The sequence below is a fragment of the Condylostylus longicornis genome, unplaced genomic scaffold (assembly GCF_029603195.1).
Source record: "Condylostylus longicornis isolate FDR11 unplaced genomic scaffold, ASM2960319v2 ptg000040l, whole genome shotgun sequence".
NCBI lineage: Eukaryota > Metazoa > Arthropoda > Insecta > Diptera > Dolichopodidae > Condylostylus > Condylostylus longicornis.
In genome coordinates this window covers 7280159-7300883 of record NW_026578009.1, presented here as the reverse complement: position 1 = coordinate 7300883, position 20725 = coordinate 7280159, and the positions used below count along the sequence as shown (strand labels likewise).

Sequence of the window (20725 nt, the reverse complement as noted above, 5' to 3'; positions counted from 1 at the left end):
TTAGTCCGATTTAAAGAGTCGCTCTAGTTGTATGGTTTAAATTTTCTATTCTGTGCGATTAGAAATATTTTAATTCAAGTTAGTATATTTGCCGGTTCAAATAGCAGTCTTATAAATATTATATATCAAAAATGGCTTCATGGGTTGGAAAAAAATATAAATTAGAAAAGGTTAGTTTACAAACCATACTTGATATTATACTACTAGTCGAGAAAATTATCTATTTTAAATTTTTTCTATATTACAGTCAGATAACTTTGACAATTATATGAAAGCGCTTGGTAAGTACCTAAATTCTGTATACCTACTTATAAGAAAATAAATTTTCATGTGCTTTTAAATTTAACTGTAATAAGATAGAAAATTTATGTAAGATAACAAAATTTAAAAACAAGCATGTTTAAAAATAATATTTAATCCGCGTGTAGAAACCAATTAGGTACAGTGAACTATAGTGTCATTCATTAAATCATCATATTAAATCATAGAAAAAAACATACTAGTTTTAAAACTACTTGTTAAAAAAAAATGTAGATTTTTGACACGCGCATTTCCAAAAATAGAACACTAACAAATTTTTGTATTTGAAGGCAAAAATTAAATACGTTGCACGGAAAAGAATCAGTAGAGTATAAGAGTAATCTTATAAGAATTTTATAAAAATGATGCTCTTTTTTTTTTAATTAAAAAAGTTATACGCAAGACATTTTTTGCCGGCATTTTTTATGTACATATATATACATATGTACCTACTACATAAAATTATCTACCTGCCTATGAAAATGAAGAAGAAAAAAAACTTCCAACTATGTACATACTTATATAGTGTGAAGCATTTTAAAGTTATTTTAACTTAATTTCAAATTAGTATTTGTGCTCGAAAATTATTGTATTAACAATGAATAAGAATTTCTTTTGTATGTATAGATGATTCAATATTATTTTACTAGTTTAAAAGTATAATCACGCGATTTCCATTTTCCAGTATACTTTTTTTGTTTTGGCCAAATATATACATAAATAAATATCGGATGATAACCAGTCTATAGTGTATAAATATAGGATAAAATTGTAGTAGAATTAATTATGTATATGTATTACAACAGTACAGAGTGATGCTGAAAAAGTTATCACTTAAATTAATTGTTCCACCAGATTATTAGGAAAAACAAAAAAATATTACATATTCATACATACTTGTGTGTATGTATATGTTATAATGTCGACATAATTTATTTATAAATTTTTGTATTTATGAAATTTTCTTAAATATAATTTAAAAATAAAATGCGTTTGATTAAATGCAAAATTGTTTATCTTCTTTTATTGTACATACATACATAAGTATTATTAAGGTGAAGAAAATATTAATTATACAAAAGAAGCTGTAGAATTTGCAGTCTTAATTTTCTCACATGAGAAATACTTAGGCCAGTGTTTAAATTCAATTATTTTCAAAACAATTGACATTTTCAAATAATTTTAAGATATTAGATTTTACAAAACATGCATAATTATTAATTACATTACTTACATACTTAGTTTTTATACAAAATCTTTTAGTTCCTAATTGATATTAAGCGCCTGCATTTATGCAAATCTAAACCGAATGATATAAATTTTCATTAAGTTTAAGTAAACAAATTATGTATATATATTTAACATCTAATTATATATTTTGTGGAAGTTCATAATGATGATCATAAATATTTTAATATTTGAACCTTATTTATTATTAATTTATTCTAGTCATATTAATTAAGCGGAACATTTAGTATGCAACATCAAATAAAAATATGTACATACATATGAACCTCTGAAGTGTAGAAATATCAAGAAATTATTGTTTTATAATGATGTGCAACTATTGATTTCAAAGCTTGAATGAGATCTTGAATTTCAAATAATTTATATGTACATATACATATCTACATGTTTTTCTCCCTGTTTTACTATTATTTTTTAATTCTTCCTTCTACATTTATTGAAATTAAGATTTTTAAACGGTTCTCATATCCCTCAAAAAGCGTCCCTTTTTTGCTTTTAATTTGTTACCCATTTTGAGGGAAATTTCAATATTTATTTATTTCATACAGAATTATCCGGACTCAAACTACATTTAAACCTCAGAAATATTCATTTTTTATGTTTAAATTGCAAATCATGTATCACGAACTAAATAAATAAGCAAATAAACTTAGTGATGCATCAAATGCAAAATTTTAGTGTTTTCAGTAAGAAACTATTATTGCGTTAAAATTTTATACAAATTGGGTTTTAAATTAATTAGATATTATACGTGTTAGTTGTGAGGTTTGAAAATTACAAAAATAAAGTTAGTACATACATATATACATATATATTTATAGGTATATAAGAATTCTTACATATTTTTTTCTATTTTTATTTATAATTGATTCTTACTAATGAAATACAATAATTATTATGATGATTAAAGTTGAATTATCATTTAAAAATTTTATTAACTTGGTTCACATTTTATTAAAAAAATTTTCATTTTCAATAATATGATAAAGTATTAAAAGCTATTTTTATAAATTTCGAGTTAATTACAATAATTCAGTTATTTATACAAGTGATATTCAAGTATAATTACTTAGGTAATAATGAAAAATGGAACAAACATTATTATAAGGTTTTTTTTATTATGTATGTATAAAGAATAGGTAACTGGCAAATATAGCGTTCTTTTTCTAAAAATTTTGTGAAAATGTTGGAGTAAACACTGCAATTTTTTTATTTCAATTCGACATATTAATGTCATTGCAATTATTGCATTATTGTTAGACCTATTAAAATATTCTAAGTTAATAGATTTTTTCTGCTCCTGATAATTATTCACAGTATATAATCAAAATGAATGAGCCTTGTGTCCGCTCATGTGCCATCACTGTTTTTATTAACTAAATTTTTAATTGAGATCTTTATGTTAAATTTTAGCCCTATATTATTTTTTACTTATCAATATTTTATTTCTTATAAATAAGATTAAAGTTATTGTTTATTAATATAGTGGAAATAAAAATGTATTCCCGAATAATTTATTACTGGAACAAAAACGTCGCTTTTTAATATTAATTTAATCCCATATCTATTCAATATTTCTATATTTTACATTTCATTTAACATATATAATATGCATACAAGTGTTTACTTAATTTGATTCTAAAATATTTTATATTCAGTTGTAAAATACAGTCAAACACCTTTTACTCAAACTTCCTATAACTTATTTTGGTTGACTTTACGATCTCATATTATTTATTAATTGTATTTCTCTCATATTCAAGCTTTTCTATTTTTCACATTCAAATTGATTTGAATTTTTAAAAGCTCCACTCTGTTTTATTATTTTAGTTATACTTATTAAAGAAATTATTGCAATTATTTATAGCATGTTTAATTTAACTTTAATAGACTGATAAAAAAATTCTTTGATTTTTCAATAATGCAAATGAATTGCATTATTTTTGAACTTGGAACACATTTATAATTTTAACATTATTAGTATCATAAATTATTTTTGATATTGAATTATTAATATTTATATATTTTTTGATAAAATTTTTCGATTTAAATTAAAATTTTTACAGAATAAATCATTATGCAATTACTGTGTATATTCATCATAAAGTTATAAATTTGGTTAGAATGTTGCATATGTACAAGTACATGGTTGCTTAAATATATGAACAATTTTTAAAGTTTCACTTTTACAAAAATTTTATTGCTTTTAATAAAATTTAATAGCTTTGATTAATTTGAAAAGATAAAAATTATTCTTATCCTCAAATTATTCCTATGTACATCATATATGTATAAATATATTTACATAATTTTTATTAAGGGAAGATTATATTATGGTGTTTGACAACAAAAAAATTTTTAATCGATTAGAAAGTTTTTTTTGACATATTAGAGAATCTTTTGAATTAATTAATAATGCTGGTTTATTTAACATTGTTAATTCCATTAATTTAAAAAATCAATTATAATAGCTCATTCAAATCATAAAAATTCTCTGAAAACCGATTTAATTGTTTAAAATAAATATTTGCAATTTATAAGTAAGCGAATTTTTCTGCTTTACAACCTTAACAATAATTTATAAGTCATATCTAGAAACTGTTAAGTTTATATTCAATTTCAAAAATAATAACAGCAAAAGCACCACCATTACTGTTATAATTAAACTTGTACATCAATATTAAAAACTTGAGTACACGTTATGACGTAAATTGTTAAAAATTTTAAAGGGGAAAATTCCATTGAATTGATCATTATACTTTTGTGGTCAGTTTCGGCTCATATTTTTATTTATTTGAAAGAGAACAGCAACCTACCTTAAAGTTATTTCGAAAACTTTGAACATTTTTGTAATTTCATTATCATTTGCATATCACGTTTATAGTAGCAAATATTTTCACTTTTATTTACTTGTCTGTTTCATTTTACAATTTATGCAAATATGTATGTACATTCTATAAACTTGTGATTTCAGGTTCTATAGGTTTTAGCCCATAATTTTGGAACTTAGTAATGTACATGGACTTAAACAGATTATAGGGAATAATATTATTGGAATATCCAAATCTAGATCAAGCAGTATTGTTTACTAACATACAAGAATTTATGTACATTCTATAAACATTCTACATTTACATTTTACATGTACATTCTAAACATTAACTAAAGTTATAGAAACACTGAGTTTCTACGATTTTTACAAGTTTAGTCGAATTGTTTTTATTATAGTCTACAGCAGTATTTAAAATCATATTACATATTTATTTTAAAATATAACATACATATTAAAATACATACATACATATATATTTTCAATGAATTTTAAAATTAATTTTTTAAAATTTTTATAAAAGGAAAAATAGATCACGTATTAAATAACATATTATTTTTCTTTTTATTTTTTTGTAAAGTTTTTTTTTAATAAAATTTACATAACATTGTGGTTTTTACAAATATTTTTGAATTTGATACTGAAAATATGTTGGAATATGCTTATACTCGTATTTTAAAAATTATTCAAATTAAAACAATGTGATACTTTTCTTGATTATTTAAAGAAAAAAAATTTTTTTTTAAATCCGCACTGTTGGTATCTTCAAAGTATGTTTTTTTCATACAAACTTTGATCGAAATTTTTAGTGCAAGAAAAACATTCTGTTTTATTTCATCGTTGGAAGGTACTCTAAATCTTTATTACTACTTTCTTGGTATAACAAACAGGACAATTAATTTAAATAATTTTTATATTTTCAATTAAATTTTTAATTTTTTTGATGGTTATTTTAGCTAGGGTATTGGATTAATAGGGCTTAAGCTAGTGTAAGGGTTAATAAATGATTTAATAATTTTTGAAAGACTTATTGATTTATAAAGAAATTTATTTTTCATTTTATCAAATAATTATTTTAATTAAAAGCTGTCCCACTTTAAAAAGTCTGAATAATAACGCAAAAAAAAATCAGTAACAAAAATTTTTTTTGTTTGTTGCTTGCTTGATATATATGTATTCTTTAATTATGTTATATGAATATTAAATCAAGGTACAAATTAAATGCCAAGGAATTAAATTTTTATGTTTTTATATATATATTGATCTATTTTTTTCTTAATTTTATGTTTCGATTTTTTTAAGTGCATTACTTTATTGGATGCATTACTGTTTGTCATTGCAAATCGTAAAATACAAACTGTAATATATGCTGATTGCACAATTCAACTGAAATTTTATTTACAATTAATTGCACTTAACCAAGCTCATATGGTTATTCTTAAAAAAATTAAATGTTACCATTTCGAAAATAATCAATAATCTCTAATTTACGCTGAGCTGTTATGCTTCAAATTAAAATTCATGAATTAAAACTTCAAGTATGATGGGATAGAGCCTGTATTTTGGCATAAAATTTATTAAATTTTTAAAATGAATTTTTATATAATTGTAAATATATGATTTTGTTGTAAAACATATACTATTTTTAACATATAAATTAAATTTTTTTTTAGTTCAAGAATTGCTTTTTCATCTATAATATGTGTACATATAAATATATAAAATCAAATATGGAGCTGGCTAATAAAATGGCCATATAATATGTGTAATCATAATGATTGTATAATACATATCAAATTAGCGCTTAATTGAATTCAAGCTTATTAAACTTATTATTATATTGTTACTAAAGAGAATTTACTTTATAGCTTTACAATATATATAAGTGTTCATCTTAAAAATATATATTTAATATAAAAAATACTTATATATGTATTTGCCTATATCTCTCATCAAAATGTAAAAAGTTTTAAGTATCGCGTGTCTAGTCATCTAATTTTCATATTATTCTTTTATTTTTTTTTTGATTTACCAAAATTAATATAAATGATTTTCTATTCTTTGTGATATATGTATAAAAAGAGAAAAAAAATTTTTTAAATTTCGATAACAAGACAGAAACAGCCTATACTTTTTAAAGTACTCTAAATACAATATTGCCTTTAAAATATTATGTATGAATAGTAATTGTCACCCCTAAAATGAAAGAAAAGTTTACCATTCAAATAAAATTTCATTCCATAATTTTTTTTTTCTTTTTGATTATTCTTTTCTTAAATTTAAAATCATTTTCATCTTATAACAAAATATAGTCTCTTAATACTTATGTATACCTACATAATGTACATGCTATATACGAAAAATCTAAGATGATTCCTTTCAATCAACCAAAAATTTTAAAAAAAGAAAAAAACACATTTTTCAATATTTCAATAAAATTGTTTAAATTTATTTACTGAATTGAAGTTTAACATTACTACTTATAAACGTATACAAATCCTAATATAACTTTAAGTACATACATATAAAAGTATATCAACTACTTATGTCCATATTCATATTATATACATATATATATATATATATATTAAATATTAAGATAAATTCATATTTTTCCCACAAGATCGTATTAAATTATTTATTATTATTATTGAATTAAGATATTCTTTTTTTATTGAATTAGATCCAATTAAAATAATTTACCTACCCTCTTCTTTAAGAATATTTTATAATTGATTCAAGAATCATCTGAACTTGTAAAATTTATTTATTGTTATATATACAATTCGACTATATAGAATATGTACATTAAATCAATATATTGTTATATATACATTATCATACCTACATACATACTCGTATATACAAAATTTTTAATTTTTAAGTATTAAAAAAATTTTGTCTCCGTCTTTAATTTATATAATATAAATATGTATCTACATAATTACATATTTATACAATAATATATGTATATGTATATTAAAATGCAAACATACTAATTTAGTGGCACTATACATACTATGATTTTTCTTACAAAAGTAAAGAAATATGAAAAAAAAAAAAATAAATAAAAGAAAAATTTGATATGAGACAGCATATGCTCGATCACATTAAGTTATTACAATATGGGAGAAGCATAAAAGAAGTGTTGTGTATACGGTCAATGTAAACCGGCCCAATGTGCATACATTTATACATAAATGACTATATATTCGCTAAGAAAACTGCTCGTATAAGATAATTACCAAATATGTTTGACGCAAGGGTATGAATATTTTATAAAAGAAAATTAGTAAAGGACATTATTAAATTTGTGACTGCCCGTTTGTTTTAAACATTCCTTAGACATACGAAATTTTATATTCTCGAAAATTTTATCTTATTAATTACTGATTCGTTTAAGACAGAACTAACATATTAAATTTGATTAGAACTGCCAGTTAAATTGCCTTAGATATGGTCTTTTCTTATTTCTGGTTTTTGTAAAACTGAACAAATTAAAAATTTACTAAAGGTTATTCTACTCAAATATTAAATTTTATGTACAGTTTTTGTTTTTTTTTTTTGAGTCTTCACAAATCAATTTTTCGGAAATTAAGATACTCCTGACGTAGACAACTTTATATATAAAAAGGTCAACATTTTAGTCCAAATATTTCTTTGCTTTCTGAAAAGAGCATTTCCGCTACTAATTTCAACAAATGAAATTTGGGTGTGAAAACAATACCTTGCATTTTTGTACACGATTCGGTTGGTAAAAAAAAAAGCAAAATTTTTTTTTTAATTTAAGAAAAAAAAAATACAAAAGAATTCTTTGTAAAAAACGCTTTTTTCGTTTATTTATTTATTTTTTTTTTTTTTTCATTGATAAAATTTTTTTTTGCCCATTGATGTTTATTAAATTTTGTTTTTACATGTGTACACACATAATACGAGAAACATTAATAGTACAATGCGATGTACATATGTACCTACATACATACTTTTAAATAAAAATACTCGTATTTTGATGAAACATAGCTACTCATAATTTATTAAGAGCTTCAATTTATTATTGACAATTTAAGAGCAATGAATTAGGACAATCTTATTACATAAAGAAAAAAAAAAGTTGTTGGTAGGTATTACATGTTTGACCGCAGAGGGGTGGGTAGAAAAGAATTGGAGTGAAAAATTTCGTAATTGAGGAGAGAAATTTAATGCTATGTGATTTTAATAATAGAAATTTTGTCTCTTATTATAAAGAAAAATTTTGTTTTCAAAAATATTTTACATTTTTTTTTTTTTTTTATTTGTCACTCATCTTATATTTTGAGTTTCTTTTCTTATACAAATCATTACACTCTTACATTCTTTTCTTAAACTCATTTTTTGAATTGGATTTTTGTATTTTTTCTCAAGTTATCGACTGCATGTCTCACTTTCAAAAACAAAGTGAATAAATTTTGTATACATTTTAGAAAAAAAAAAACGAGATACGCAACACCCAATAATAATTCTAATTATTCGAAAATTACATTATTAAACATATAATAATTACTCATTTTCCTTCAACTTGCCAAATAAAATAGCCTAGATAGACTATCAGGTCCCTAATTCAATTGTATATGCATGCGTGGCTCTTCTTTATTCACATTTAAATCAACTTTATGTAAACTCAATATGTTTCTAAATACTTGTAGAACAAGCAATTAGAATACTGAAATATGTCTGTATCTACATAAATTTAGTTAGATATTGCAAAGCCGTATTAAAACAGCTCCTTACTCAATTATCAAATAAGTAAAAATTATAACACTTCCTTGCTAATATCAAAATTGATCAAAAATGTTATCATAATTAACTAATAATTTACATTATATACGTACATATGTACTATTTCCTCTTTATCATTTTACAATTAAAATTTAAAAATTAAAGGCGCCATCCATATTTAAGCTTTATATTTCATTGATAGTTTTAAGCTTATAATATTAATTAAAAGGTATTTACAGTTCACACATGTATTAAATTTTCACTGTAAACTTATACACGTAAGACGTATAATATAAAAATATTCTTAGGAAATCATACTAGTAAATATTGTATTCGACATGCAAATTATTCATAAAAAAAAGTATTGCTATGGAAATAATATGTACATATGTAAGTGTATTTGGGAAAACCTCGTATTCTTATACATATATATATATAGATATACAGTAGTATAGTGCATTATAAGAACTATTTCCGCGCTTTCTGTCTAGTAAATCACATTATTTACTATAATGTATAAAGATAAATAAAGCTATATACTTAAAAATTCGAAAATAATTGAAAAAAATTTATTACTCAAAAAGAAAATCAAAATGTCATTTTTTTATATTTGTATTTTAACTGATAAATTTCAACCATTTTATTTAAGTATACTTTCTTAAAACAAAATTTTTTTTGAATTTCTCTTTTCTCTTTGGAGTCCTACACAAATAAATAAAATAATGGTATTTAAACTTATTATTATAGAGGTCATATTTTAAAGAACTCATAATTCTCAAAATAATAATTTATCATTTTAACATTCTTCTCTCCATTACTTGATAATTCAAAAAAAAAAAAATCTTAAATTTTTAAATTTATGTCAGCCATCCCAAGTACGAGTACCGTATACGAAAATTCACAGTTTTATTATATCAAAAGATTTTTTTGTTTTATTTAATTCTTATAATGATTTGTGTTTTGTGCATAGGAGGAATATTGTAGCGCGCATTAAGAGCAAAAACAATGCTACTTCTTTATCTACACATAATTATATAATATTTAGAACAAAAATAAAAATAATTATGTGTATATTATGTAATATTATATGATTGAAAAAAATATAAACGAAGAATTTAAATGAGATCTAACGTTTAATCACTAAGAAATTTTGAATTATATACGGAATACTTGAACTGCTATTTTCTAAGATTTTATTATTTGGATTTAAACAACAAATTTATGCCCTTAAATGGTTGCATATTATTTTGTCTTTTGAACTACAAATAAACTGTATGAAAATATCTTGTGTTCTTTCAATCACAGCAAGTTTCACGATTCAATATCGAACATGATAGTGTACAACATAATTAATATTTTCAAAATAATAGTTAAGATACCAAAATGAGTTACCGTAACAAATGAATCAATTAATATATGTATGTATATATTAAATAAATAAATAATTAAATCGGTAATTAAAGGACTTCAGTAAATTTTGTATAAAATTTTGAATTTTTCTGTAAATTTAAATGTTAAAAAAACCAATTTCCAGTAAATTTATTGGACCAAAACTTGAAAATTAATTAAAAAAAAAGAAATTGAGTTTTGTAATTTTTTACTTATTTTCGCTAAAAAATTGGGTAGAACATGGCAATATTCCAAATTTCTAATCATGCAATTTGTAAAATAAAAAAACCAAACACAGCTTTCCGAATTATTGCTAAAATTGAGATCATTTTAAAAAACGTTAAGTTTCTATTCTTTTATCCATAATTTCAGAACTAATCATCGTAAGAAGTTATTAAATTCAGATTTTGCTTAACAACCATAAAATTATTAACTTATTAAAAATTAATAAAAAAATAAGTATATATAAATAAGTATTTATTTACAATAACAAGCCTTTAACAGAAAGTTATTTGACACTATTTTATGATTCATTTATGGTATAATAACAAAAATTTACTGTCATGTAAACGGGATATGTATCACTATGTAGGCATTGCCATTTTACATTGGCACTATTATCGCCATAAACTCAAAGAGAGATAAAAATTTTATGAGAAAGTGGGTGTGAAATGAAATGCACATAGATCTATACCTATATATATATATAAACCGGTGGAGTTATAAACTTTATTAAAAAATTTAAAATGTTATAAATATAATAAATGTTATACAAGAATAATTTTCTTTAAAACTTAAAAATTTTAATCTGAAAAAAATTTTCTTGGACTTTTTTAAATTAATTATAATTTTATGTAATATTATGTAAGTACTAATAATTAACTACTATTACACAAAATTAAAAAATTAATAAGCTAATTTATTTTAATTATACTTACTGTATAAAAAAATTAAGAGTGCAATTTTTTAATAAAATTAAATTACTTCTGCATATCATTAATAATTGGTAAAATTGAACAGGTGAATTTTTTTTTAATTTTTTCTTCAATGTACAGGACCTTTAACTTTATGCCGAAACGATCCCTAAAAAACATATGTATGAGCAAAAATATTAAATAAAATCTTTTCAATATTTTGCCATTTAATGACATTTGATAGCATTCTTTTTCCTGGCCCTATATATTTTCTCGCCTATCTTGGAATTTTCAGGAGAAATCGGTTACAAAAAGCACCTCCTAAATTTATAATTACTTTTAAATTTTCAATAATATTGACGAAAAATATAATGAAATAAAATTGCTAAATAAACACTAACCTTCATGGTGAGTATAAATAATTGATTTATGTGTATATATATTATGTTATAGTTATACTCTTTATAAATCGACACGAATAATTAAATAACAATTTCATAAAAAATTAGACTAGATAATTGCAAAATGAAATTGTGATGAAAACACCCAAGCAGATATAAAATTAAAAAAAAAAATTACCGATAAATAGATATAGTTGACCATGTCAACTTTTTAATAATAAACTCACAAAACCAATCATTCATAGTCAACCTGTATGAATTAATAATTCATTTTATGAATCGCTTATATTTAATTTAGAAATAATGTTTTATCATTATTTTTGAAAAGTTTGTCTTAAACTGTACAATCTACCACAGCAATTTGAAGTTTTGATAATATCATTAAACACACTCTTTGAGAAAAATTTCATTATTGTAAATAACTCGATTGGAATTTTGTCGCTAAGCACAAAATATATCATGCCAAAATTTTATCAGTTTTACGAACGGAATAATAAATTTATAATATTCTAGAAACACAAATCGTACGATTACAAATAAAGCGACATTGCTCTTATTTTTAAAAGTTTTCATTTTCTTTATTATTTTTTTTTTATATATTTAGCGTTTTAATTACCAATCAATTAATTTATTTAAAATTTATATTTGAACTTAGCCGTACCTTTTTTTCTGTACTTTATATGATGAATACATGAATACACAATTTGTATGAAGGGAAATAATTGAAATTCAATCATTGAATACAATAAGTATAAGAGCAAAAAAAACACAATAATTTGCATGGAATTTTGCAGTCAATTACCGTTTTACTTATTTAATTTTAGAACTGTATTTTAAAATAATTGAAATTGCAACGTTTTTAAAATTATAATCTATTTTCAGTTTTTTAAAAATTTATTTTGAATTTGTAATCCAAAAAGAAATTACATACATACGTATGTACAAATGTATATATATTTTTTTTAATTAATTTTAAATGTTTGAATGGATGCGTTGATATTGGTTCTCTTAATATTATGTATTTGAAGGATAAGTTGTGTTCGAGTTCTATAGTTGATGACATGAAAGAGTAATTGCATATAAATTGCATACATGCGTTGACATTATTTACAAAAACATCAACTTATGTCCGAAGCAGTTTGGCATTTCTGCCGGAGCATTTACGTAACAGAAGTAGTTTGGATGTTCGTTTAAACATGTATCAAGTATCATGTATGAAGCATGAACAAATCATATTAAAATGCAATACATGTAAATTTTATACCAGATTACTAACACTCATAAATTTTACACAATACTAAAAATCACAGAAATTTTGTATTAGTTAATAATTCCCAAATTCCCTTTAAAGAGAGTTCGACTATATATATAAACAGATTGTCGCCATAAATATTTGATTTTAAGAATTTCGTATCAATTTTGACTTCCTAATTTGTTGTCTGAATCCTACGGTTTCTAATCATACATACATTATGTCAACATTAATAACATTATAAATATTATCATTTGTAACTTTATTTATACAAAAAATAGAATAAATATTTTTTTACCAAATTAATCTTACCAAAAATAATGCATGAAATGAACTTCATAATCAAAATCACTTGTTATGTTGCGCGTTATCAATATTTCATTTTTTAAAATTTTTCTTTTTCTTAATTTATTTCACGTCCAAAACAATAATGAATTTGAAATCAAAGAAATTCATTTCTAAATTTTTCAATTTGATAAAATTGAAAATATTTACCTTAGAAACAAAAATATTAAATAAATAACTGTTTAATTGATATTTACTTAAAATATGAAATAAAATTAAACTGATATTTTAAATAAATATAAATAAATAATTGAAATTTATTTATAAAATAATAAATAAAAAATAATAACTGAATATTAAGTGAAATTTTTAATAATGTAAATTAAGATTATCGCACATATTCGTATGACGTTAGTTGTTAAAAGTTAAATTGACGGCCTGAAATTTTCCTAATATTTTTTCTGCTACAAAATATGCATAATATAATTAGTATATGTATGTATGTAAGTCGCAAAATTACTTGTATCAGCAAAGGAACGCTGCTGAAAACTACTATTTTTAGGATATTGCATAAGTACGTGAATAAGTACGTGAATAAGTAAAATATATTGAACATTTTTATAAACGAAAGCACATTAAAACGGCACCGTTTGATAAGTATGAAGGTGCGTTTTTGTAAAGTTGACGGGACTGTTCACATTTAAAAAGGGACAGTTTTTCTTGGAATTCCGAAATTTTTTTTTTTTAACTTAACAGTTTTACAATTTTTATTTTCTAAAATTGTTGCAATTCTTATTAAATTTTTGATCAAAAGATAATTTGTATAGCAATTTGAAACGCAAATTATCATTTAAGTCAAATTCTATAAAATTTTGTTCTAAAAAATCGATTTGAATTTTAAAAAATTAAAAAGATAGAATAATTTTAATTTCCAATAATTTTAAAGTACATTTCTTGCTTCTAGCAAAAATCTCAAATAAACTTGATCATATAGAAGTCTTTCATTAATTTTTCATGTTTCTTTCTTCATTATCAGTATTATTCAGCAGTTATGTAAATACATACATACTTACATATATGAGGTGTGTAATGACCAGACTAATTTAATATTATGTAAAAATTTTATGATTTAATTTTTGATGATAACATTAAAATATTTTTTTTTTTTTTTGGTATTTTTTTTTTACAGAGAAATTGATTTTAATAAAATGTTTACAGTAGTATTAATAAGTACATTAAATACTCATTTATTTACTTTCTCAAATCAAATTATTATGACTATAAAAAAAATATTTTACTAATTCTTATCAATATTTTTGATAATAAAAAATAGTCAATAAACTTTAAAGTTTATTTAATATAAATAAACTTTTATAATACTTTTATAATAATGATTAATGAAATTATTATATTTATTTATACATAAACTAGCTTATCTCCTATATGACACATAGCTACGTACATATGACGTACATACTCACACTATAATGTGCATATAAATTATTTTATAATATTATTTATCAATCAAAATTAAATTGTAAAAATCTAATTTTGACGTTAATTTGTATTTATCTTAATACCTTAATTTAAATTTTATTTTAGATTATTTTATTAATTTTTAAAGTACCCACTTATTTTTTTAATGTAGATAAGTGATATTTTGTTTTTTTTTTTTTGCTTTATAAATTCAATTTTATTAATTAAAATTTCATAATGTGAAATGTTTCCATGTTAAATTTTAAATTATATATATGTATGTACATAAAATTCAAAATATACCGCAATAAATATTTTATAATTTTATAATAATTATTTAAAATAAAACAAAGTAGGATTTCATATTTATTTTCGTTATTAAATTAATAATTTTATAAGAAGTTTAAATTATTCATATCAAAAATTTAGGGTCACAGATATAAACACTATATTATGCAGACTCAAGGAATACGCAGTGTATATCGAATCCATCACTTCATAATCCATTTATCAGATTAAACAAATTTACAAGACAATACCATTTGTTTTTAATTAAAACTTTTATTTATTTAAAAAAAAAAGCATACTAAATAACTAAAATACTTATGAACATTGCCAACATTTCATAAACGAACTTTAGCCTTTCATCGACGAAAATTTCACTTCTAAAATCTATATGGAAAATGTGGGATGGTTTAAATAAAATATTTCCTATCGATAGTATATTGCTCAACCAAACTTTTAACAAAATCCGATTCATGAATTTTTCCAAAACACAATCAATTCTACTTATGTTTGTTCAACAATGCAATTCAGGATTACTAATATATTTAAAACTATTCTTAAGCCTAATAGTTTCTTAGACATTATTGTCCGCTCTGTTAATTACTTTTCTTAACCACCCTTGTATATTTCAAGACATACATTTGAAGAAAAAAAATGCAATTTAATTATGACTCAATAAACTTCAAATGATGAAAAGAAAATATTCTCATAAATTTTATTATAAAAAATAAAATTTTAATAAAATTTCTTTGCTTTGTGTTTTAAATTTTCGTCATTTAGAATTTTTTTTCAAAATTTTTTTAAAATTTTCATTTTCTTTAGGAAAGCGAAAATCGAAATAGCCTTCATTATGAGGTGACGGTCAAAGTTTCATTCTGATTATACTTTTTTTTTTTTTTATAAAACGAAAAAAAGAATTTTGTTATTTATTTTTTTTTGTCAAAGTGATGATAACTTTTTTGAAGGTGTTCAAAGATCATCGCAATATAAATTTTTATTTTTAATTCATAGATAAAAATCGCACAATTTGAGAAGAGAAAATTAAATAAAAAACAAAACAAAATAATGAAATTTTATTTTTATTTTTTTTTTTTTTAATGTCAATCGTATTGCTACAACAAATATGTATATTAAAATTTTCGTCGGCAATTATAATAAAAATAATTATTTGTGCACGGTCAAAACCTTAAATAGAGACCTATAAATTAACAGATTACAGGTCTATTAAATATAACATCACAATTAAGAATAATGTTAACAATTCACAATAGAGATGAGTATTTTTCGTAAATTGAATTCCTCTCTAATTTTCACAATAGAAATGTTAAATCACTCAAGAAAAACTTATATTCTACATTTTCTAGAAAATAATTGTCAATATTTCAATACGGTATCTAGTAGCGTTTCTTAAAATAAGTAATTAATTTTATTACTTTAAATTCTAAAATATTAAATTATTTATAAAGTTTTGAATTTAATAAAATAATTTTTCATAATGTTCATTTTTACAACTTGTAAATTTCGTGTACATATTAATTTTAAAATTCCTTTAAATTCAAATAATTAAAATTCCATTATTTTTAATTTACTTGTGTAAATTCTAAAATCACTTTAATATTCAATAAAAATAAATCTTATATACATACTTATATTATTGACAATATTTGTTTCGAATCACTATAATGATAAAATTATTATAATTATTTATTTCATTGCCAAATCAAATTTTATTCTCAGGTTTTTTTCAACAAAAAAGAAATTCCAAACAGTTAAATTTCACAAATAAAGGTCTTTAATTAAATTTATTTCGGCAATTTACTTTGATTTCAAATAAGATACATTATAAAACATGCATACAATAAATATATTGTAATGAATCAATTTTAAAATTTTTTCGCAAATATATTATGCATACAATATTATAAAAAATAATATAAGAATTCAGTTAAAATTAATAAATTTTAAATAAATAATGGAAAAAATTTTAGTCGTCCTCCACATACATAAATATAATACATTTTATTAGTCAATTCAGACGTAAGCATTAAATGCATATAGTCAATGACAAAAAGAAAAGAAATATTTTTCACATCCTGCAACAATAATAACAACGTCCGGTTGCATTTTATTCTTTTTAAATACAGAACAAAAAAAAAAATTTCTTCGTTGGACACTCAAATTTAAGAGCTAGTGTAAAAAATTTGAGACTCTTGAAAATAAGTTAAAATTAATTAAATAAGTTAGAACATTATTGTATAAATTAAATATGAATTAAAATCACAAATAATAACATTGTTAGTGAGGAGATTCGAATACAATTGTATCATTCAATATGATCAAAATTTCAAATATGCTTTCGAAAATTGTTCAAATTATAAAAAGTAAGAATCTGTATCGAATGGAATATTATATTTTAATAGAATATTTTTATTATTTTTCATAATAAACCTCTTGAAATTTTGAATTATCTTTCTTAAGTTCTATAAAATTCTGTATACTTTAGTATACTTAAAATAAATCTAATATAAATGCTACTAAAAATTATTTTAAAAATGTTTTTGTATTTAAAATTAAATAATGAATTAAAAACCCATGTCATTTTTTAAATTTAATTTTGTAATTCAAACATTTGAGACTAAATTTTTTAAAATAATTCAATTAATTAAAAGTTTTAATTGTAATTACATTCAATTGCCATTAAATCAATTTAAAAGCAATTAATTACAAAATCCAATTTCGAAATCAATAATTTTATTTTAATCTTGTAAAAAAAATTTACAATACAAACTTATATGATGTGCAATTTTTTCCATTGTTAATTGCGTTGAGGATATAGAAAAGCACGTGTCCAATAAACATAAAAAAAAAACCGCGAAAATAGATATTGGCATTTTAACAAAAAATGTTTTCAACGTTTCTCACATAAAAAAAGATTTTTAATTATTTTCAACAATACACAAAAGATATAAAAATATTTGAACTAGAAAAACTAACTATGGGAAGCAATTTTTTATTATTTTTCTGCTTTGTTTCATAGAAATGGAAATTAGAGTAAATAATATGTAAATATTTTTAACAAAATTAAAAAAGAAAATAATAAAATATAAGTACGATTCGTTTTACTAATTAGGTACTGATGTATACATGTATATAAATATACAAATGCTACAATTAATATAAAAAATAAACGCTTAGGTTGATATACACTACTCGTATGTACGTATAATAATGATGTATAACAAATAAATAGTTATGCAATCATAAAATATTTGATTTTTTAAATTTATTATTTTCCACTGACCTGCCTTTTAAAAAACAAATCAAACTCCTCAAATAATCATTTACATACCTAAATATATGTACATATTTTAATTTTATTCTTTACAAATTTACATAAATACTATAAAATAATAGAATTAAAAACAAATAGCCTTAATAAAATAAAAAACAAAGTAGCTGACAAAAAAATGAGTTGTTCGAAATTTCACAATTTTACAATTAATTTTCAATTCCGTAAAGAGTTTTCTTTAAAAATTCTTGCTATTTAAATTTAATATTTTTATTATAATAAATAATTTAAATAATTTGTTTAAATTGTCAATTATTACAAGTTGTTTTTTTAAATTTTGAAAAAAATATTCTTTTTAATTTTATTTTAAAATAAATGTGTAATTTCTATAAAGTAATTTTTTTTCCTTTTTCATTTATTTTTTTAAGGTGTTGGTATGGTCCTTCGCACCATTGGAAATAAAGCTAGTGCAACTGTGGATTTAGTTAAAGATGATGATGGTTCATACACCCTAACAACATCATCAACATTTAAAACAACTGTAATTAAATTTAAACCAGGAGAAGTTTTCGATGAAGAAACGATTGATGGACGTAAAGTAGAAAGCGTATGCACTTTTGAAAATGAAAATAAACTTGTCCATGAACAAAAAGGTGAAAAACCAACAACTATTATTCGTGAATTCAAAGATGACGAAATGGTTGCGGTAAGAATGTTTTTCAATAGTTTATTTAAATATTAATAAAAATTTAAAAAATTAAGTTTGCATTAATATTATTCAATAATCGTTCAATCTTATTCATATTTACATTTTTTGCTATTGTAGAAAGAGGCAATGTTTGATAAAATTGAAAATTTAGGATATTTTAAATTTCGAATTTTTGTTTGTAAATCTCTATAACCAAAGCGAATTATTTCAAATGAATGTCAATTTAAACAACTTGTATTCTTAAATTTAGTCAATTTGATAATAATCGAATCCAGAAATATGTATATATGTATGAAACCAAAACAGGAACATGCATATTAATTATTTCTAATATTAAAAAATTTAGTATATTTCAATTTTATTTCATATTAAACTAATTAATAGCTCCTGTAATTTAATTACATTTACCGGCGTACTACTCAAATGCCGTTATACAAATTTTAGATGTAATCTACGGCACTGTTAACGATTTCTTCAATTTCAGAGCTAAAATGTCGTCTATCGAATATTAATAATAATTCACTAAAAATAAAACAACAAAATTGTTGATTATTTAATTTAATAAAACTCTATTAGATTCATAAAATCCTGAAAAAATAATTAGACAGATAGATAGAAAAGTACTTAAAATTAAATATTTCTTTTTACTTAAATCTTACTCACTTAATTTTCATGACGGATGAATAATGTATCAAAAATTGTATTTTAAATATAAATTATAAATATAAATAAATATTAAGAAATGCGGAAATTTCCCTCTGGTTTGTCAAATTAAAAAAAAAATTGTGTATATATTATTGTATTTTATGTATATATGCATAGTTTTTTTTATATTTATGTATTAAAAAATATATTTTAAAAAGATTTTTTTTTATTTTTTAATATTATTTTTTATTTTCTTTTATTTTTAGACTCTAACTATCGGCGACGTTACATGCGTCCGAACATACAAGGCTGCCTAGATATTATATTGAAACAAATAAAAATACTATACTGACACCTACCTAAATTAATTAGGAAATTGATGTCCTCTAAAATTGTATTATTGTTCGACATCACAAAGCATTTTTATAATGTTAAAAAAAAATATATATATATAAATTAAAGATTTTTTTTTATTATTGTAAACTATAATAATAATCTAAAATATCAATAAGACTTTTATTGTCCTATTATTATTAATTAGATAGGGACATTTTCCAGGCTTTCTATAATATTATAAATTATAATTTTTTTTTTTTTGTAAGAATTAAAATTTTTGGATATTTGTATTAAAAATTTACAAGACAAAAAAAAACAAAACAAATTTCACTGATTGATTTTTTTTTAAATATTTCAACTAATAGATGTAAGCTTTGCATTTACATAAAAAAATATACATACGTATAGCATTTATAAAAGGAAATTAAAAAAATAAATATTGATAAAAACTAAATAAAATGGAATGAATAAAGTATAATTTGTTATATGAAGCTTAAATTAATGTTATTTCTAATTTTAAGACTAATTTCTAAAAGGTCTGAATTGAATATAAGGTATAAGGTATCACGGGATGATAATGCATCGCGACCCAAGATCATTTTGTGTGCCTA

General features: G+C 21.5%; 1 protein-coding gene across 1 annotated transcript; it reads left to right on the top strand.

The window, feature by feature from the left end:
- Window positions 1-20529, top strand: LOC129609618 (fatty acid-binding protein). Its single transcript, XM_055521654.1, has 4 exons — window positions 1-170; window positions 248-281; window positions 18853-19130; window positions 20045-20529. Exons 1-4 carry the CDS (start codon window positions 132-134, stop codon window positions 20093-20095), a joined length of 402 nt encoding a protein of 133 aa, XP_055377629.1. The 5' UTR covers window positions 1-131; the 3' UTR covers window positions 20096-20529.
- Window positions 20530-20725: the final 196 nt, after the last annotated feature.